Source organism: Ruditapes philippinarum, unplaced genomic scaffold (genome assembly GCF_026571515.1).
Source record: "Ruditapes philippinarum isolate M1 unplaced genomic scaffold, ASM2657151v2 ctg2084_1_1_1_1, whole genome shotgun sequence".
Taxonomy (NCBI): domain Eukaryota; kingdom Metazoa; phylum Mollusca; class Bivalvia; order Venerida; family Veneridae; genus Ruditapes; species Ruditapes philippinarum.
The window spans coordinates 188241-211057 of record NW_026866378.1 but is presented as its reverse complement, the minus strand read 5'-3'; the positions used below and the strand labels follow the sequence as shown (position 1 = coordinate 211057).

Sequence of the window (22817 nt, the reverse complement as noted above, 5' to 3'; positions counted from 1 at the left end):
ATACGGTTCAAACTGTTACAACAACACTAATTTATCAAAGATGCTCACCTCAAAGCCTTCTCAAACAATCGTTTTCCTATTTGTGCCTGTATGTGGCTAACTGTATCACGGAGCTGTTTTGAGATGGCCTGCCCTCGCAATGATTCTACGTTAAAATTGTTTGTTCTTGCTGGGAAGATCAGGAATGCTATCACAGTCATGTCACTTCCTGCCGTCTGAAAAACAAATGAGCCGTGTCATGACAAAACCTACATAGTGGGTTTGTGACCAGCATGGATCCATACCAGCCTGCGCATCCGCGCAGTCTGATCAGGATCCATGCTGTTCGCTATCAGTTTCTCTACTTGTAATAGGGTTTGTAAGCGAACAGCATGGATCCTGATCAGACTGCGCGGATGTGCAGGCTGGTCTGGATCCATGCTGGTCGCAAACCCATTATGTTGGTTTTGTCATGACGCGGCTCAAATGTGCTACACATTTATACTAAAATCAGTACATGACAAAGTTATGGACCGGATAAAGTTCAGACAAAGGACAGTGTGACAGCTGGAAGGACGCACAGACACACATCTGGCCGAAATGGAATAAGGGGCCATTTCTTTTATTATTTTCTTTTCTTTAATACATGGCCAATGGCCTCTTACTCTACAGTTACCAATTAAACTCTGCTGTTCTCTTTTGTTCTGTTAACACAATTAGATTGCCCCCTATCCTTAATCATTCATTCATGCAGACAGACACTACAAAAAACTGTACACATTTTGGGTGCAATGATAAATAATTAAAATAATTAACAAAATAAAAGTTGGCCAGCCAACACATACAAATCCATTCAGATTGCACCAAAACACTTTCTGGGTCTATATCAATTGCAAAGGCTTTGCTTAAATGCGTTTAAATTCAGACAAGCGAAATACCTTTAGGAAATGATTGAGTCTTGCTAGAGACTCTATGAAGACAAGCGAAATACCTTTAGGAAATGATTGAGTCTTGCTAGAGACTCTATGAAGACAAGCGAAATACCTTTAGGAAATGATTGAGTCTTGCTAGAGACTCTATGAAGACAAGCGAAATACCTTTAGGAAATGATTGAGTCTTGCTAGAGACTCTATGAAGACAAGCGAAATACCTTTAGGAAATGATTGAGTCTTGCTAGAGACTCTATGAAAAGATCAGCTCCTTTATTTGAGAATTCATAACGACCCGCAGAGAACACATACAGTGTCTTGTCTATGTCAAAATCATAATGCCTGAAATAACAATAAAATGTATTACAGGAAACAGTAACAAGTCTATAGAGCTCAAAAGATTGAAATTCAAAAGGTGCTTCAGCAAGTACTGAGAGCATAAAAATATAAAAAAAATTGAAAATCTTACATAAATAAACTGGGGCACTTAAAACGAAAAAACTATGAAAAAGGTAATAATAAAGATGTATTCTCAGATTTAAGGAGAATTAGACAAGGTGGAGGCTTTATAGAATGGCTATATTGAGCCTTTTGTCGATATGGAGAGCAAATTTTCGCCATAGGTAAATGCAAAAGTAAAAGAATCGTGTTGAAACGCTCCCCTGATCAAATCTCACACACAAATTATGACTCAACCGAGGATCAAACTTGAGACACGTGAATTACTTATCCAATGCTCTCCCTACTGAGCTAAGGAGGCAAACATGTCAATGTAACTACTTTGATTATAAATTTTCCTCTGAAATCTATGTTCGTAATAAACAATACAATCCAGGGATAATTGGTGAAACTTGCTACTTTAAAAACATATGACAATACAAGTAAATGATGAACAAACATACCCATAGAAATGGCCTTTTACAAAATCGTGAATTTTCTCCTTGTAAATAGCATGAAGATTTTGGAACTCGTGAATGGCGCTGAATTTCTTAACGTTCAACCCATTTGGAGTGATAACATCTGAAAAATAAAGATGTTTACTTTTCTATATAAAATGATTAAATGTGAAATAGTATTATTTATATCTTATATAAATCTTGCATTACTTAACTTATTTCTGAACATACCTCTGCCTTTCACAAAGCTTAACAAAGGTATTGTATTCTGAATCCAGAACTTGCCTTGTTGTTAGTCAAGTTTCTTTGGGGTTTTTTTATGCTACCGTATTTTAATACATTTTTGGTTATATCTCAGCTGTCATTCCATCTATTTTTGCCCACATCCCTGGATAACAAACCAGGAATAACTGGTTGCCACAAATGACAGACTACTAATAAATCCCACATGATTTCTGACTTGCAGTGAGACATAAATGCCCATATTCTCAATTTCTATGATTAATTGTATCAAATATATTTTTGCCTTGCTCAAGGATTAAAGCAGCATGTCTCCAGATTCCTGATATTTTTCATACTTTGAATGAAAAACTAAGATATTGTAATTTCATAATTTTTATATATGTATTTCATACATTTTCATTTTCAAAATGTTCATGAAAAATATTATGAATGTGGTGGCATGCTGCTTTAAAAGCTGCTTAACATGGCAAAATTGAAAATATTGTTGGCTCTGTTAGATTGAGCTGCATGATCATTGTTGGCAGTAGGATATGCAAACCACCTCGATCCACACCCATCCAAGCAAAGTAATATCAGGTTTCCCAATGGTCTCAAAATACCGAATTAACTCACTTAAAGGACAGACCACTTATAAGACGGGGGTCCTTATTTTGACACAAAAACCAGAACTTTTTGTATGTTAGTATACTGGTTGTAGAGATAACTCTGACACTAAATCACATATTTTTTGCAATATCTTAATTATCTTCCTGTATATTTTAAATATTGAACCACCTAAACAAAGTTCAGTTCAAGTACTTTATATTACACTACAAAAAATATGTATGAAAATGGAAACTGGTACTTTTTTAAGATCCTGAATGAATAATTTATTTTCATATCTTTTATGTTTTATCTATTTTTTGTTGATACAAAAACAATTTTTCAAAAATCTTTCCCCAAGTCACAGACCTGTGGTCAATACAATTCTTACTAACTTATTGTAATTTAGTAAAAAGAAAGTTTTGAGGCTTTTTGCCAACGAAAAATTTAGGTTATTTGAAAAATATTTAAAAGTTTACCAACATAACAAAAGTCATCACATTCTGTCCTGCTCCTATACTACTAGATGACTATATGCTTGTTTGTTGACAAACAAAGTTATAACAATCATATTTATCAAGTGTCCGGGTTATCTATGGGTCGGTGTTATCTCTCCGACCAGTAGGGTATACTGCTTCATATAGCAAACAACTGGTAACAAGTTATATTGGCCAACTAGTTATCAACAATGCAATGTAAAAAGCATGACGAGTGCCTACATATATCAAAATACACATTCAAATAACTGCAGTATTAACTTTGCAACAATCTAAAAAATTATCTAACCACTCAGAACTTTCATAACAATGTAACAGATGAAAGAACTCTCTTAACCACACTACCCAAAAGATACTGAATGAACACAATTGGCATCAACTGAAGAACACAATTTTGGCATCAACTGAACACTTGCAGGCATGTAACAAAGATCAGGGGTGTAAAAAAGCTGTAAAATCAAACATTTTCACGAAAAGTTAAATTTCGTAAATAGATGATTTTTGTAAAAATAAATGTTTGCTAAGTATCATAGTAAAATATAAATTTAACAAAATTGAAAGATAAATTTCTTATGCATTAGTCTGAATTGTTGAAAAATTCGTCTTGTGAAAAAAATCTGATTTTACAATAATATTATATCGCTCACTTGTCCTTGCTGTAATTTACCAAGTACGACATTTGTTTTGTTTCAGTGTCCAAATGAAATATTATATTTCATCAAAATGTAATACTGAATGGAGTAGGCTAGAGTGAAAATAATACAGCTGGTGTTCATGGGTTAAATATAACTCGATTGTATAGGAAAAAAACAAACAAATTTTCAATCCAATTTTCTCTAACTTGTTACGGCAATGTCGTGTTACTATCACAGGGCTCTCGCTGTCGGTCGCCATAGTCGCCATTTGCGATTATTTTACAAGATTGGCGATTATTTTTGCATTTTGGCTACAAAATCTGGCGATTATTTTTTACTTCCAACAGTGTTTATATCAGGTGTAAAAATCGATAATGAATGCAGTAGACCCAATTAACACCAGCAGGGTGCATTTAATTGAGTGTCAACTTTTTACCGGTCACGTGCTGCTAACTATATTGCCCGAGGAGAAAAAATACATGCGAGATGTATAATTGTATAAGTACTTGAAAGATATTGTCCAGCATTTATAATAGCCATCAAATATCCGTCAATTAGCCACAAAAATCGTTTTAAAATGGATAAACTGGATATTGACTTACCCAAAATTTACCGTTGCAAATTTTGATTTTTTTTTGTTTTAAGCTACTTGACTAAATAGCCAGTGGAAAACAATGGTAAAATATTTAAAAAGTATTAACTTCCCAACATCTATTTGCACAACAACCAAAATTGTGAATATTTCTTCAGAAAACAGGAAAAATCCGATTGTCACATATTTTCGCGACACCGATAAATTTGATATTTATTTAAAGGTGAAATAAGCTATGTTCTGTTTAAAAATCTTTACTACTATGGCATAAAATTTGTATTACATTGGTGATGATGATATTTTTCAGTAAATTATTCAGAAAAAAGGCTGCATTCTGTGAATGAGTTTGCAAACTTGTGTTATTTCTATAGGCTAATACTCCAGTTCTGTGTGAAATGTGGAAATTGACAGTGGTTATAGCTGACAAAATTTGATTAGAACAAACAAAAGAAGTTGTCTGATAACAACATTATGTAAAGTTATAATGAATCTTTAATATTATTGTTATACAGTAATTATACTAATTATAACGTTTTTATTCTGTTCTATAATAACAATTAAAGTTGTGGTCCTATTTAAAAAAAGGTAGTTATCAATATACACAAATGTATCAGTTTATTTGAGAATCCTTATAAAACTGAAAGTTTTATATGTAATGTTTATTTAATCAACTGCTTATGTTGTTAATCGCTAATTCGTGAATAGTCCGCTGAACTTTTGGCTATTATTTTTTTAAGTTGAAATTATTGGCTATTATTTTATTTGAGCCAGTGTGAGCCCTGCTATCATATTATCTACTGTTGTAATTCTTAATGATTTTTGCCACTAATGGTCATGTGGTCTCTTTCATGACATCATCAAATAATGACATCACAATATTCATATTTCTGTAAAATTTCTTGATCTTTACTATATTTCTACAGTGTGCAAAAGTTAAAGTGCTTCCTATTACAATGAGCATATAACTATCTCAAACAACTAACCCAGTTTACACCATGATACTGCCGCCTTAATGTAGTAACAGGTTAAATCCTTTAAATGTAATAGGAGTTAACACTCATAACTGCACTAAGGTGACAATATACGCTTTTTATTTGCATTTAAACATAATTTACCATAATCTTCAAAAAAGCATGTACCGTAAAATTCCTATTAAATGCCCCTACCTTCGTAAAGGCCCCTCCAGGTTTTTTGAAAAGGAAAAAATCTACACCCCAGCACTTCTGTTCTCAAGAGTAAATCCATGATTTTATTAAAATCCTTCAGATCCATTTTATTTTACTTTAGAATCCATTTTATTTTAAAGTAAATATAAAAATGTGTATAAACTTTTAAATTTTAACACTTTTTAACGTCATTATGAAAACAGCTTGAATAACACCAAACGTTTCTACAATGACTTTTGGATTTAGGAAAAACTGTGTTTTGATAAAGTGTCCAAGAATTTCTATTGACATTTCTTGTAACTCTGACAATTTGACAGAAATAAGAGAAATACATTTGCCAAATGGTCAATTATATTATATGTATATTTATAGTCATTAATAGGACCTTTAAACTTGTATAGTTTGATAGCAGACAAGTGGAATTTTACACCCCTGTAATTAAACAACACTTCAAGATAAAGTTCTAAACAACTGTCAATTGAACGTTTACTCACATCAACTTACCCGGTTTTCTCTTCAACAGATGTTCAGCCTCCATGCCAGTGATTTCTGACACAGTGGTGAACACATGCGACGTGTGTGCTGCCGCGCGTTCCATACAGTACCTATGATAAATCTGACGATCTCCCGCCTCCTTATCCAGTTGAAACTGCAACAGACGCAAAAATACTCGAGCGTTAAAACCTGACAATTATACGACATGTTCCAATCTAAAAATAGATCAACCGTACCTGGTTTCCTTTTAAGAAGATGTTGTGCTTCCATTCCGGTGATTTCTGATACGGTTGTGAACACGTGACTCATACTTGCGGCAGCTCTCTCCATGCAATATCTATGATAAATCTGGCGATCACCCGCTTCTTTATCTATACTAAACTAAAACAGAAGAGTACTGGATGTGACAAGAATAAAGTTAGAAATAAAACAGAGAGTGGCTAGCCTCTGGTTAATTTGTCAAAATTTTAATATCCATATTTCTAGGTTTAAAGATCCCAATACTGCAAAATCATCATTATTCACATGGCACTAATTTTCGTGGTTTACATGGATATTGGTTACTACATGAATTTAAGATGCAAAGAAATTTTATTTTTTATAGACTGCAAGAATATTTCTGTATTGTATTATTTGCATTTCACATTTTTTTTCAAAACAGACAATCAACAAATTTAATAACCCACAAAAATGTCCTTTTTTTACAATACTACAAAATTTTGTACCCATGAAATTAAGTGAATTTACAGTAATAACATTTGAAAGTGAGTAGACCATTGTTAATAATAATGCCATTTCAGCACAATAGTATTATGTTTTCAAAGTGTCATATCTTAAACATATCTTTAGGAGCATATAGTAATGTCAGGTGACTTTGGAATGTCAGGAAGTCAAAATCATTATTTATAATATCCTGTTAACACAATGTTACTTTGACTTGTTTCAAACTTATCCACTAGGAATGTCAGGAAAAATGTGATGTCATGTACACATGATGTCAGATTTTTACTATGACATCACTGCAAAAATGTCAGATTAGTATTTACAAGTCTTTATACTCAATAACAGACCGTGACCGTGATTTTTCCATTGAATACATAGCAAGACCTGTCTGGGAGACTGTTCTCAGTGCTTGACAACAAGAAAAGGGGCATAACTCAGTAAAAGGGTAAGTCTCAGTTATGGGACCTGTGCCTATTATGTTTGATAATCCATAGAAACAAACTACACAGACAAAAAGTCTAGCTAAATGTATGAAAATGTAGGGTATTATAGTTTGTATGTACATGTAACAAATAATTGTTATGTCATTGTAATATCAGTAACCTTTGAAGATCATGTCAAGTTTTCATGATACCCATGTCAAATTATCGCAAATATTGTCAGATCATGTCAAGTTTTCATGATACCCATGTCAAATTATCGCAAATATTGTCAGATCATGTCAAGTTTTCATGATACCCATGTCAAATTATCACAAATATTGTCAGATCATGTCAAGTTTTCATGATACCCATGTCAAATTATCGCAAATATTGTCAGATCATGTCAAGTTTTCATGATACCCATGTCAAATTATCGCAAATATTGTCAGATTTAGTCAGGTTTTCATGATACCCATGTCAAATTATCGCAAATAAGTCACATTAAGTCAGGGTGTCATGATACCCATGTCAAATTATTGCAAATATTGTTAGATCATGTCAAGTTTTCATAATACCCATGTCATATTTTCACAAATATTGTTAGATAAAGTCAGGTTGTCATGATACACATGTCAAATTATCGCAAATATTGTCAGATCATGTCAAGTCATCATGATACCCATGTCAAATTATTGCAAATATTGTCAGATCAAGTCAGATTGTCATGATACCCATGTCAAATTATTGCAAATATTGTCAGATAATTCATGTCTTATACAATAATCAATTATCTCAAGAGCCACATAATTTTTATCTCATTTGAACAGTTTGTTAAAATACCTTAACCATTTGTATATCTTTTCTCATAGACACAGAAAAGCCAAAATTTAAAATTAATTTAAAAATGCAGCTCTATTTAAACTTATTCGACCAATCAAATTAAAGGATTATGGTTAGTCTAATTTTAGACAGTGGTTAACCAGAGACTAGTCAATACATAAATATATACATGTATATAAATAAACACCCAAACATGCTATCAAGTTAAATATTGAAAGAAGTTACATCTCCAAAGCTTTTTATAATATCAAATAGGTCAAAATCACAAAATAAAACAGAAAAAGCTTTTTTTATATGTACAAAATTGATAAAATGATGCAGAAAAAAAAATAGCATAAGATTATAGTTTAATGTTATGAGGAAAATATTCTCTGTAATACATGTACTCATTTTCATAAATCACATACACTTCTAAACTGATACTGTTAAATTAGCATCAAAGGAATTTAAACAGACCCAACTGAGGTTTTTCATTACATTAAGGGACTGGAAACATTTTATCGAGATTTTTATACTATTTGACATAGATCTTTACCAATCAATGTGTACAAAATTTCAAATCAGTTGCTCACTCAAAGTTTGTTTTTATCATACAAAATGAAATTAAACAGAAAAGTGTTTTAACATTTTTAACTTAAATTCTGCAAAAAATCCTTCTAAAATATTGTTTTTCAATTGGGTATATTTTTTAATATTTTTTATTTATTTATTTTCTTTTCTGTTTTCAGTGCCGAAGTTGATCTACTTAAGATATTAAAATTTTAAGTTTTTTTCCTTTTAGATCTCAGTGCAGCTCCTTTAAGCATAACGACCCCATCAGGATATTATAACTGACAAGAGCATATCTTAGTGTTTGTCTGTCTGTCTGTCTGCATGTATTGCACATTCAACCACTCTTTCATGCACTGATTGTATCAACCACATCTGAGACTCTTAAATTGAGTTTGTACATTTAAATTCCTTTGATGCCATTTAAGGACAAGACAATTTAGCACAATCAAATAACAATTGCAAGTCAATGCTGTCAACCACTTTGTATTGCAATAGTCTTTAGATTACATTTGGTACTTTAACTTATCATAGACTTGAAGTTGATCGCTTAAATAGATTTTCTAACAGCCAAAATCTTTATTTCACACTTAAAAATCTTTACCAAAATTAGAGTGAATTTGGGCTAAGGTAGACACATCTAAAACACAATATTGACATTGTGAACAAATGATAATAAGAATAAATGAAATCTCTATCAAAAGCTAATTTATCATGCATGTTGATTGGCCAAACTAATATACATATCATGCATATTTATGAACCAGGCTAAATATTTACACATCATGCATATTTATAAACCAGGCTAATTTACACATCATGCTTATTGATGGATCTGGCTAATTTACTTCTAGAGCATATTGATGGATCTGGCTTATTTACACTTCATACATATTTATGGATCTGGCTAATTTACTTCTAAAGCATATTGATGGATCTGGCTAATTTACACGTCGCGAATATTCATGGTCTTTGCTAAATAACTTATAACCCCTATTGATGAATCTGGCTAATTATGACATAGAACACATAATGATGGACCAGGCTAATTTACAATGCATGTAAATTTATAGACCTGGCTAAGTAACACATAATGGTAATGTATATTGAATGATCTGGCTAATTTACTTCTACTGCATTGATGGATCTGGCTAATTTACATATCATGCATTATGAATGATCCTGGCTAATTTACATATCATGCATTATGAATAATCCTGGTTAATCTACATATCATGCATTATGAATGATCTTGGCTAATTTACATTTCATGCAATATGAATGATCCTACTCCTAGCTAATTTGATATCATGCACATAAATGCACTTTTTACAGTTAACTATTTAGCCATCCTTAGTATTTTCTAACATACATAGATCTACATATGTACATTTCAATTATTTTTACAATCATACATACATATTTACATATAGAGGATATTAAATGAGTGTAGGTTTAATACTAAATTTATTGAACAAGTTGAATAAAATCATATTATGCAAGCCTCTGGCGAGCATAATATTGTTTTATTTAACGAGTTCAATAAATTTAGTATTGAATCTACACAAATATAATATTCTTTTTATCACATAATAGGAACAGTTAACTGTTTTATTTGACATGCCTATAGTGTAAAGCTAACATTAGCGCGCTTTAACGCTATGTTTATAGCAGAAATGATGTCACGTCAAAGTGTTATTACACTAGCATAATATTGTGTAGTGTCATCCCATTTTTATTAATTGGCTTTATTACAGTCCTGCTCCGCAGTTTAGGCGATAAACATGTTTTGTTTTTTGTTTGTTTTTGGGTTTTACGTCACATCGACACAGTATAGGTCATATCGCGACGTTCCAGCTTTACTGTTGGAGGAAAACCTCAGGTGCCCTTCCGTGCATTATTTCAGGCACGAACAGGCACCTGAGTAGAACCACCGACGTTCCGTAAGCTAACTGGATAGCTTTGATAAACATGTATATACAACAACATGTATTACACATTAAAAGCAAGACCTATCATAACCTACTTGTTCACATTTTTGTCTAGTCCTTTTATAATAATAAAGTAATAATAATATGTTCATACGAAAACACTTACACAAAATTTCCAAACGACAAGATTAACGAGAATTCAATTACAAACGAATGGAAAACTTCAAATAAATTCTACATAAACTGTCAAATAGAATATATTGAATAAGTGTTGGTTCAATTCTGAATTTATTGAACAAGTTGAATAAAATAATATTATGCGAGTCTCTTGCATGCAAAATATTATTTTATTCAACAAGATCAATGAATTCAGTAATGAACCTCCACGAATATAATTTCTATTTATCACATACAAAAATAAAGACTATCTAAAGTGGAAAAGAAAAATGATGTGCCTATAATGACATGTCTATAGTGTAACGCAAACATTTAATGCATCATACACTATGTTTGTTTAACTCAAATGACTTCAGGTCAAAATATAATTATGTACGGCCATGCATTACCACTTCTATGGAGTCACAGAATCAGTACGAGTGTGTGATAAAAATAAATACAATGTAAATAAACAGTTATATTCAGTTTATACTGTGGTGAACAGTATGTCATGACAGGTCTTTAACAAACAAAAAAGCAGACAATAAATCAATAAAATGTATAAAGTTGCAGGTGATCCTAGTTAAAGTAGTAAAGTGAACGATTTTCACAGTTACAAGTCCCATGAGATGACAATCTGTGTGTCAACTTAGGACTTTAAGGTAAAAAAATATGAAATACACGTACATGAACATGGGTAAAAGTTGAAAATTTTAAAAATCCTGTATTTAGCAGGTGTTTTTATATAGTTTTATATATGAAAGTCTTTCAGGGAACTGAAAATCCTGAACTTAAGGAACAATGCTGATAACTTTTACCCATGCATATATTCATTGTACACATATCTAGTCGAAAAAAATACAAGAAATAATAGGGTGGGGATGGGGGTTTATCTCGCATCCACACTTTAAGGCCATATGCTTTACTGTACTGAGGTAGAAAGACCTCAGGAGCCCCTTCCGTGCATAATTTCATGCAAGAATGGGCAACCGAGTAGAACCAATGATATTCAGTGAGCTAGCTGGATATCTTCTTCACAACTGAATTGTATGACTTAAATGTTTAAAAAAAGTAATATACAATATCAGATATGGCTACAAGAAATCAAATAATGCCAAATAAATTACTACTCCAATGAAAGAAATTCCATAATTTTCAAAAATTTAATTTCAATGAGCATATTAGAATAGAAACAGGTATAAACTATAAATGAGCCGCGTCATGACAAAACCAACATAATGGGTTTGCGACCAGCATGGATCCAGACCAGGCTACGTATCCACGCAGTCTGAAAAGGATCCATGCTGTTCCCTTACAAACCCTATAACAAGTAAAGAAACTGATAGCGACCAGCATGGATTCTGATCAGACTGCGCGGATGCGCAGGCTGGTCTGGATCCATGCTGGTCGCAAACCCATTATGTTGGTTTTGTCATGACGCGGCTCAAATGTTCCTTGTATCATCATAATTATATGTTTATTGTTCTGATTATTTTCAATAAATATCCCTCACGCCTATGTACTTTTTGATTATATTACTGTGCCAGTAAACTCAACAACAGTTCACTCAAAAGTCAAAATTAAATTTCTTTCCTAAAAAAGAAAATAGTACCATTTCTAAACTCATGAAATATCTAAATCTACCATATTAAAATTGCTTACTACTTAGACATGCAATTAATGCAGCATGCCTCCAGATTCATGCCAATTGTCAAGAAAATTTTAAAAATAAAAATGTTTCTTAAAATTAAAATATTTTGAAGTTACCTAAGAAAGTAATTTACAGATTGCAAACTGCACTTACAATCCATTCAAATTACCAAAATGAGGTCAAAATATACAAAAATAGCCATTACTGCATTAGTCACTCAGTAGAAATAAGGTGATAAATACTGCAAAATCAGTCATTACTCACAGATAATATGTAAATTATTACTTGAATCTTGGATTTCTTAAAATCTTTGTACATTTTTCTCAAGTCTGAATTTCTTGAAATATTTTTGCTTATCTAAAGGAACGGAGGCAGATTTAAAGTACATGTATAACTGACATAAAAAAACCATGACCCAAATTATCAACCATGTCATTTCACATGCATGAACTTATGTAAATCAGTCAGAATATTTCATAACTGTTTCATGTAATACTCAATAGTATTTCATGTTGATCAATTTAAAATTGGGACTTAATTTGATGTTAACGCAAATATTCAATATCATTTTAAAACAGCATGCAGTAAAATTAGGTTGTTTTGATAACCTTATGGTCATTCCTTAAAAGGTTTTTAATTTATATACATACATGTTGTATGTAAACTGAATACAAGAGGGCCATGATGGCCCTGAGGTCGCTCACCTGTATATAGCCCCCCCCCCCCCCGGCCCAATTTTTTTCCCAAGGGCTTTTATTTTTTTATTTGAACAGACTTGGTAGACACCCATAGGAAGTTGTTTCATGCAAAACATCTAAGTTCTAGCTCATTGGGTTTTTTAAAAGAAGATTTTTTAAGTTTTTACTATACACATATAGTTAAAAACAATGACACCCCTCGGGCAGGGCCAGTTTTGACCCCTGGGCTTTTATTTGAACAAACTTTGTAGATATTTACTTAAAGATGTTTCATGCTTAATATCTAAACTCTAGTTATTTGGGTTTTTTCAAAGAAGATTTTTAAGTTTTTGCTATGTATATAAGGAAAATCAATGACCCCCGGGGCGGGGCCAGTTTTGACCCCAGGGCTTTTATTTGAACAAACTTGGTAGACACCCATTCGAACATGTCTCATGCTAAATATCTAAACTCTAGCTATTTGGGTTCTTTAAAAGAAGATTTTATAAGTTTTTACTATATGCATATAAGGAATATCAATGACCCCCTGGGGCGGGGCCAATTTTGACCCCAGGGCTTTTATTTGAACAAACTTGGTAGACATTCACTAGAAGATGTTTCATGCCAAATATCTTAGCTCTAGCTCTTACAGTTCTTTAAAAGAAGATTTTTTAAGTTTTTACTTTATGCATATAGGGAAAATCAATTACCCCCTGGGGCGGGGCCAATTTGGACCCCAGGGCTTTTATTTGAAAAAACTTGGTAGACATTCACCAGAAGATGTTTCATGCCAAATATCTAAGCTCTAGCTCTTACAGTTCTTTAAAAGAAGATTTTTTAAGTTTTTACTATATGCATATAGGGAAAATCAATTACCCCCTGGGGCGGGGCCAATTTTGACCCCAGGGCTTTTATTTGAAAAAACTTGGTAGACATTCACCAGAAGATGTTTCATGCCAAATATCTAAGCTCTAGCTCTTACAGTTCTTTAAAAGAAGATTTTTTAAGTTTTTACTATATGCATATAGGGAAAATCAATGACCCCCTGGGGCGGGGCCAATTTTGACCCCAGGGCTTTTATTTGAACAAACTTGGTAGACATTTACTAGAAGATGTTTTATGCCAAATATCTAAGCTCTAGCTCTGACGGTTCTTTAAAAGAAGATTTTTTAAGTTTTTACTATATGCATATAGGGAAAATCAATTACCCCCCAGAGTGGGGCCAATTTTGACCCCAGGGCTTTTATTTGAACAAACTTGGTAGATATTCACTAGAAGATGTTTTATGCCAAATATCTAAGCTCTAGCTCTTTGGGTTCTTTAAAAGAAGATTTTTTAATTTTTTACTTTATGCATATAGGAAAAATCAATGACCCCCTGGGGCGGGGCCAATTTTGACCCCAGGGCTTTTATTTGAACAAACTTGGTAGACATTCACTAGAAGATGTTTCATGCTAAATATCTAAGCTCTAGCTCTTACGGTTCTTTAAAAGAAGATTTTTTAAGTGTTTACTATATGCATATAGGGAAAATCAATGACCCCCTGGGGCGGGGCCAATTTTGACCCCAGGGCTTTTATTTGAACAAACTTGGTAGACACTCACCAGAAGATGTTTCATGCCAAATATCTAAGCTCTAGCTCTTACAGTTCTTTAAAAGAAGATTTTTTAAGTTTTTACTATATGCATATAGGGAAAATCAATGACCCCCTGGGGCGGGGCCAATTTTGACCCCAGGGCTTTTATTTTGTTTTGTTTTTGTTTTGTTTTGGGTTTTACGTCACATCGACACAGTATAGGTCATATCGCGACGTTCCAGCTTTACTGGTGGAGGAAGACCTCAGGTGCCCTTCCGTGCATTATTTCAGGCACGAACGGGCACCTGAGTAGAACCACCGACGTTCCGTAAGCTAGCTGGATAGCTTCCTCACATGAAAGAATCCAAAGTCCCTGTCGGGATTCGAACCCACAGCGGTGAGGGGCAGGGCTTTTATTTGAACAAACTTGGTAGACATTTACTAGAAGATGTTTTATGCCAAATATCTAAGCTCTAGCTCTGACGGTTCTTTAAAAGAAGATTTTTTAAGTTTTTACTATATGCATATAGGGAAAATCAATTACCCCCCAGGGTGGGGCCAATTTTGACCCCAGGGCTTTTATTTGAACAAACTTGGTAGATATTCACAAGAAGATGTTTTATGCCAAATATCTAAGCTCTAGCCCTTTGGGTTCTTTAAAAGAAGATTTTTTAATTTTTTACTTTATGCATATAGGAAAAATCAATGACCCCCTGGGGCGGGGCCAATTTTGACCCCAGGGCTTTTATTTGAACAAACTTGGTAGACATTCACTAGAAGATGTTTCATGCCAAATATCTAAGCTCTAGCTCTTACAGTTCTTTAAAAGAAGATTTTTTAAGTGTTTACTATATGCATATAGGGAAAATCAATGACCCCTGGGGCGGGGCCAATTTTGACCCCAGGGCTTTTATTTGAACAAACTTGGTAGACACTCACTAGAAGATGTTCCATGCCAAATATCTTAGCTCTAGCTCTTACAGTTCTTTAAAAGAAGATTTTTTAAGTTTTTACTATATGCATATAGGGAAAATCAATGACCCCCCGGGGCGGGGCCAATTTTGACCCCAGGGCTTTTATTTGAACAAACTTGGTAGACACTCATTAGAAGATGTTTCATGCCAAATATCTAAGCTCTAACTCTTAGGGTTGTTTAAAAGAAGATATTTAAAGATTTTTCTTTCGGTTGCCATGGCAACCAGAGTTCTGCATGGAATTAAATTCTTTGAACAATTTTTAAAGGTGACCACCAAAGGAACATTCCTGTGAAGTTTGGATGAAATTGGCTCAGTGGTTTATGAGGAGATGTCTTTTAAAGCAAAAGTTTACGGACGGACGGACGGACGACGGACGGCCGGACGCCGGACGAAAAGCGATCACAAAAGCTCACCCTGTCACTTTGTGACAGGTGAGCTAAAAACGTTCTGGAACAAAATATTGTGCTGCTATTTATAGTATGTTAAGCGATGATTTCACACACGCTCCCTTTACTTTCAATTTAAAATACTGACAAATTTCTGTCATTCTCTCTATATTCCGTGGTAATTATAATCACAATATAAGTAATATTTTTACAATCCACACACAGGAAATATATAACTTCATACACTTTAAACTAACTTCACTTTTAATTCACAGAAAATACCTACAATGCAGTAATACATGTTTCCCATACTCTGATAGTGACTAGGTACATATGTTGTTTTTTGTTTTTGTTTTTTTTTAATTGGGTTTTACATCATACCGACACAGTATAGGTCATTTGGCGATGTACCAGCTTTACTGGTGGAGGAAGACCTCAGGTGCCCTTCCGTGCATTATTTCAGGCACGAACGGGCACCTGAGTAGAACCACTGACGTTCCGTAAGCTAGCTGGATAGGTACAGATGTGGTAATAAAATAAGTAAATTCTGTCATGTTTTGCTTTAAAGAAAGTGCCATTAAGACTGCGAATACCAACACATTTCTTTTCCTGATGATATTTTCATTTCTCAAGCGATACTGTTTTTCTTGTTTGCCTTTTTTTGTTTTTTGTTTGTTTTTGTTTGTTATATTTGTCTGCTCATCTGGAAGCTTGCCGCTTTAAAATATAATCATTATGCTTGCTTTTGTTTTTTTTGTACATTGCGCTAACACAGAATAGGTAAAATGGCGACTTTGCAGCTTTACCAGGAGCCTCTCTGGGCATCATTCTAGGCACGAATAGGCCCCGGATCGGGGTAGAACCGCAGACGTTCCATAAGCTAGCTGAATAGCTTCCTTGTGGGAAACAGAGATAATTCACTAAAATATGTATACCAAACAATACTAAAATACATGTACAGTCAAACTAGAGTACTAACCTTGTCAAGGTTATTGTAGAAATCTAAGCTACCCGCGCACAAATACCGTCCCAACAAGGTAGCGTGAGTTGTAAACACTGTTGCGACTTCAACTTTACGCATACGTAACAAAATCAACGCCACGCCTGCCAGCCACTCGTGACAGTGTAGCAATACAAATGGTCTTCCTTCAAGTTTGTTACGAAACTGAAATTTTTTTAAAAAAATGTTGGATTTTACAAAAAAATGAATACAAAAATTAATATGTCAACAAACTGAAAATAAGTGAAAATTTGTACAAATGTAAATCAAAACAATATAAAATATAGGTAGGTAAATTGCATTAAAAAATGACAATTAACAGGCATTGGTTTCTACGAACAGAATTTTCGATCAATATGAAAATTCAGCTGCAGACAAATTTTCGAACAGAATTATCAATCAATATGAAAATTCAGCTGCAGACAAATTTTGCAACAAAAAATTGATATTTTTCAATGTTACACTGACAAATCGTAAGTAACAGCTACTAAAGTAATATAATTATGGACTCCCCCTGTTTTGAATTTTGCACAGTCCATATTTATTGTGAAGGGGTGTAATATCAATATCAACATGCTATATTTAAGTAACCAACAGTAAAATGGTTGGGCTCACAATAGAAATCTACAGGTAAAGTCTATAAAGACATACAATGAGTTGTAAGAGACCTAAACATATACAATGAGTCGTAAGTGAATATCTTCAGTTTATGAATACAGAGATATAACTTGCATGCAAAACCTTTACCAGCAATCATCTACCTGTACTTATGGTAAATTCAATACAAAAATTATGGGTTTTGTATAGCGACAGGAATACTTTCAGAAATTCATGACAAAGTGTTGCGCAAATGCTTTAATTTTCTTTGTTTTTTATAACAATTTTAAAGATATACTATGCGCAAATTTCATATATATAGAGGATATTGAATGAGTGTAGTTTAATACTAAATTTATTAAACAAGTTGAATAAAATCATATTATGCGAGCCTCAGGCTCGAATAACATTGTTTTATTCAACGAGTTCAATAAATTTAGTATTGAATCTACACGAATATAATATTCTATTTATCACATATATAAAATAAGAACAGTAAACTGCTAAAATGAGTAATATTTCAATGACAATATTTCATAGTGTAACACTAACATAAGCGCGCTTTAACGCTATGTTTATATGTAGCGCAAATGACGTCACGTGGAAGTGTTATTACACTAGTGTAATATCGTTTTTTATTACACTCCTGCGCTGCAGTTTATGTGATTATAGAAATTATTGATAATTGCTACACAGTTCCTTTGTAATTATGAAATAAACATGTTTTGACCTCACACAAAATACATATGTTGTGTTTAATAGGTGATCACAATATGAATATATAGTGTCATTAAAAAGACAGGCAGTTTTTTTTTGAGAAAAGACTAACTTTACTTGACCTGTGCAATACATACATAGTATATTCATTTGTTTATCCAAATGAGAATATTCAGTTATAATTTCATAGACTTCAATAAATTTTTGCGATTAAAATATTTTAATCAAGGATGAGCATAGTATATCTTTAACCCATTTTTGACAGATCTCCGCAGTCAGTCCACTGAACTGGTTAACTTACCAATAATCATTAATTTGTCAGCAAGTATCTCACATGATTTTTGAATTTTCAATCAGCAGTCAGAGACAAATGACCAATAGACTCAATGTCTGACAACGACAAGAAAAGAAACAGCATGTTTCCCGCTGATCAAACCAGCGACCTCAAAATAAAAAATCTGATGCTCTCCCTTTTGAGCTTACATGTAGCAGACGTAATAAAGTGCTTAAAACCGTTCAAGTCTATACTTACACTAGTAACAAACCAGGCAGTAAGATTCCCTAATATAAGAGCATCATTCGACTCGGAGTCGTGTAGTGGAATTCCTATGTGACTTTTCTCCCAGAACTCGTGTTTAAATTCATCAAGCTTCCATGCTGCTGATCCTATATCAAACAAGACCACCTTCGGATAACCATCGATAAGCCATCTTCCAAAGTGAACCTGCATTTACAATTCGTTCATTTATATATCTTTAAGACAGAGGCAAGCACCAGAGTAGAGCCACCAACCTTCTAGCTGTTTAGCTGTTTTACACTGGAAAATTCAAAGTCTGTACAGGGATTTGAACAAACAAGGACAAATGATAAAAGGTCAGCTGCCATGACTTCTTCACACAGAGACTGTAAAGTTATAATTATCTAATAAACAATAAATTTGATTAATCTTTCAACAGTTATAAATAAATGAGCTTGAATCACTTTGATTACCTTTATTCCATGTGCTCTCATTTCATCAAGGACCTCCCTCATCACATGATGATGTGGTTCAAGCAATTCAACTTCAGTCCTCACGCATGACTCGTTGTATGGACCAATCAATGCAAACTGTTCTCCCATTTCCTCCATACTCACTGGAGCCTTGGACTTGATCACAGTATATATTCCTCCCACTGTATTGAACAGACATATATTTTGCACTTATAAAACAGAATGCAAACTTTTTTTTTGGTATTAATACCTTGAGTTTGGCACATTTATTGTTATATTTAGCTTGTAGGCTAGCCAAGCTGGCTTTTTTTGATAACTAACCAGTAATTGCCATCTTCATAGCAAGTTACCCACAGCTATTTGCTTGCCTAGTGGTCAAGGTGTCTGCCTATCAACCCAGGGATCATGGGTTTAAACCCTAATCTGATCACGACCATGTTTCTTCATATGACACTAGTACTGGTTTGTTCCTGGAAGTGGACGCGATAGTGATTAATACATATCGCAATCAAGCTGAAATATGATTTCCAAATCAGCTTAAAGAGACAAATGGCCGTTAGACTCAATGTCCTAGACCTTAGATTACATATATCATATATAAAAAAAATTATACTCTCTATGAACTATCAGAGTTAAAAGTTAAAATAAAACATAACAAGAGCTGTCGGTAGGACAGCAACGCTCGACTATTCTTAGTGCTTGATAGTAAAAAAAATGCTTGATACAGTTACCTCCTCCTGTTTACAGGTTGGGGTCATGATGGTGAACAAGTGTGCAAAGTTTCAAAGCCATATGTCAATGGACTTTGAAAATATTTGAACTATTACAAAAACTTTAACGTAAATTCTAAGTCCAAAAAGGGGCATAATTCTGTCAAAATGCTTGATAGAGTTACCTCCTCCTGTTTACAGGTTGGGGTCATGATGGTGAACAAGTGTGCAAAGTTTCAAAGCCATATGTCAATGGACTTTGAAAATATTTGAACTATTACAAAAACTTTAACGTAAATTCTAAGTCGAAAAAGGGGCATAATTCTGTCAAAATGCTTGATAGAGTTACCTCCTCTTGTCTACAGGTTGGGGTCATGATGGTGAACAAGTGTGCAAAGTTTCAAAACCATATGTCAATGGACTTTGAAAATATTTGAACTATTACAAAAACTTTAACGTAAATTCTAAGTCGAAAAAGGGGCATAATTCTGTCAAAATGCTTGATAGAGTTACCTCCTCCTGTTTACAGGTTGGGGTCATGATGTTGAACAAGTGTGCAAAGTTTCAAAGCCATATGTCAATGGACTTTGAAAATATTTGAACCATTACAAAAACTTTAACGTAAATTCTAAGTCGAAAAAGGGGCATAATTCTGTCAAAATGCTTGATACAGTTACCTCCTCTTGTCTACAGGTTGGGGTCATGATGGTGAACAAGTGTGCAAAGTTTCAAAGCCATATGTCAATGGACTTTGAAAATATTTGAACTATTACAAAAACTTTAACGTAAATTCTAAGTCGAAAAAGGGGCATAATTCTGTCAAAATGCTTGATAGAGTTACCTTCTCCTGTCTACAGGTTGGGGTCATGATGGTGAACAAGTGTGCAAAGTTTCAAAGCCATATGTCTATGGACTTTGAAAATATTTGAACTATTACAAAAACTTTAACATAAGTGGTTACGCCGACGCCGACGCTCGGGTGACTGCAATAGCTCTACTTATTCTTATCGAATAGTCGAGCTAAAAATAAAGCATTTGAAATTCCTAGTTGTATCCTTGCACAACACTCAAGTAACAGATATAAACAATCAGAAAGTAAATTTCATCCTATTCAATTCCCTGGTACCACAAATTAGACATAAGTATAATTTTTTTGTTGGTTTTTATGATTTACCAACACTGAACAGGTCATATGGTAACTTTCCAGATTTATTGGTGGAGGAATGTCTCAGGTACATGTACCCTTCGTGCATTATTTCCGGCACAAGCGAGTACCTGAGTAAACCAACTAATTAGACTCGTCAAAGAGACATGGAGATAATTTTGGACAGGCGATTCTTTTTTCAACGGTTTGGCAGTAGGAAAAAAAAAGTTTGTAAAATGGATCAAACCATTCACGCCAAACTAATTACCGGAGTAGAACCACAGACGTTCTGTAAGCTAGCTGGATAGCTTTCAAATATGAAGGAAATTAAAGAATCCAAAGTCCCTTGTTGGATTCGAACCTAGAGGGGCGAAGGGCAAGTGTTATAAAATAATGATCATGTGCACATATCTGCATTTCAGGTAAACAATTTAAGCCATTATCTGGATTTTTTTTTTCCTACTGTCAAACTAGATCTATTATGCCGTTGACCCGTATTTTTGGGGGTTTAAAGTTTTAAATTAAAGCCACCGTTTTTATATTAATAGTAAATGGAAGACACAAAACATCAACAGTAAGTAAAAACTATGACAAACAAAAAGGAACCGTTTAAAATACGAAAATAATAGAAGAATAGTTTCCATGTAAATAAGCATACAATTGACTTTAAACTGCCAAGCAATCAGGTAGTAAAATTCTTGATAGACTACAAAAAAATCAGGTAAAATTCTTGATAGACTACAAAAAAGTCTATTTGACACTCTTAATTGAATTTTAATTAAACATAGGTTAAATGTTGCAACAAACTTTTGTTGTGTATAATACAAAACAAAGCGTTCATTGCCATGAAACATGCAAGGTCGACAACTGTGCCAGATTGAGGACGAGAAAATTCAACACAAAAAATTGTCTGTTCTTTGTTATTAAATTAGGGGAAAATATTGCAAATTTACTATATTAAAGGAGCCTTCTTATGAATATTTATCTTTTTTATGTGTTTAATGTGTTTAGAACGCATTTCAACGGTAGTAATTAATAGAAATAAGGTTCGGCGAAAACTTGACTGCTTTTTGGAGAGTCTAATCAAGTGCACGAGCTATCATTCTCGACCGGAAATGACACCACGAAAATATGAGAACCCCCGAAAATATGAGAACAAGGCATACTGTCTTGATTTAAAATATTATTGTTATCTTAATTTACTTAAAATCTTTCTGCACATAAAAAGTTTAAGCATCAGCCGTACAATCATCTCAATGTCCACGAGATCTGACAGTTAAATTAGTAACACTAGGACTGGGTTGGCAAATCTGTAAATGATTATCAGATAACTTATTTTATCATGTAAGCTCTGTGAAAGATTGGAAATTTTTAGAAGTTTTTTTTTCTGTACAATGAATGTATCAATATGACGCTTGAATAACTTATGTTCAAAGTCAAATCTGTGACATAATTTGTTAACTAGTGTAGCTTTCAATGCATTATTTCATGAAAATGGCATCATTTAGAAGCATGCACGCTACCTTTATTGGCAACTTCCCATGCGCATTCGAAATGCCATCGATTTTGGGCAGCTGCTGTCGCCCCTCTGTCCATGCAATAATCATCTTGGTCCAAGTCGGCCTGCTTGTAAGAGCGAAAAAAACTACTGCTTCTTCGTCTAAATTGCGACATTCTGCATCACCTCTAAACTGTCAAACTAACCTACTAAATGTACATGTATCTTTTTCGGGTCAAGGTTAAAGGGAAATACTATT

General features: G+C 33.5%; 1 protein-coding gene across 3 annotated transcripts in view; it reads right to left on the bottom strand.

Moving 5' to 3' along the window:
• The window catches only part of LOC132732333 (glycogen [starch] synthase-like), a 40861-nt gene extending 18044 nt beyond the window's left edge, over positions 1 to 22817 (bottom strand). The window contains exons 1-8 of one of the 3 annotated variants that reach the window (XM_060718737.1): positions 22584 to 22817; positions 19207 to 19388; positions 18749 to 18940; positions 16882 to 17067; positions 6024 to 6168; positions 1811 to 1928; positions 1130 to 1250; positions 49 to 215 (exon numbers count right to left, since the gene is read on the bottom strand). In XM_060718737.1, the coding sequence (XP_060574720.1) occupies positions 49 to 215; positions 1130 to 1250; positions 1811 to 1928; positions 6024 to 6168; positions 16882 to 17067; positions 18749 to 18940; positions 19207 to 19388; positions 22584 to 22734 (1262 nt within the window). In that variant the 5' untranslated portion in view covers positions 22735 to 22817. Of the gene's footprint in view, positions 1 to 48; positions 216 to 1129; positions 1251 to 1810; positions 1929 to 6023; positions 6169 to 6250; positions 6396 to 16881; positions 17068 to 18748; positions 18941 to 19206; positions 19389 to 22583 lie in introns of all 3 variants that reach the window. The other 2 variants (XM_060718738.1, XM_060718739.1) reach the window with 2 other exon arrangements.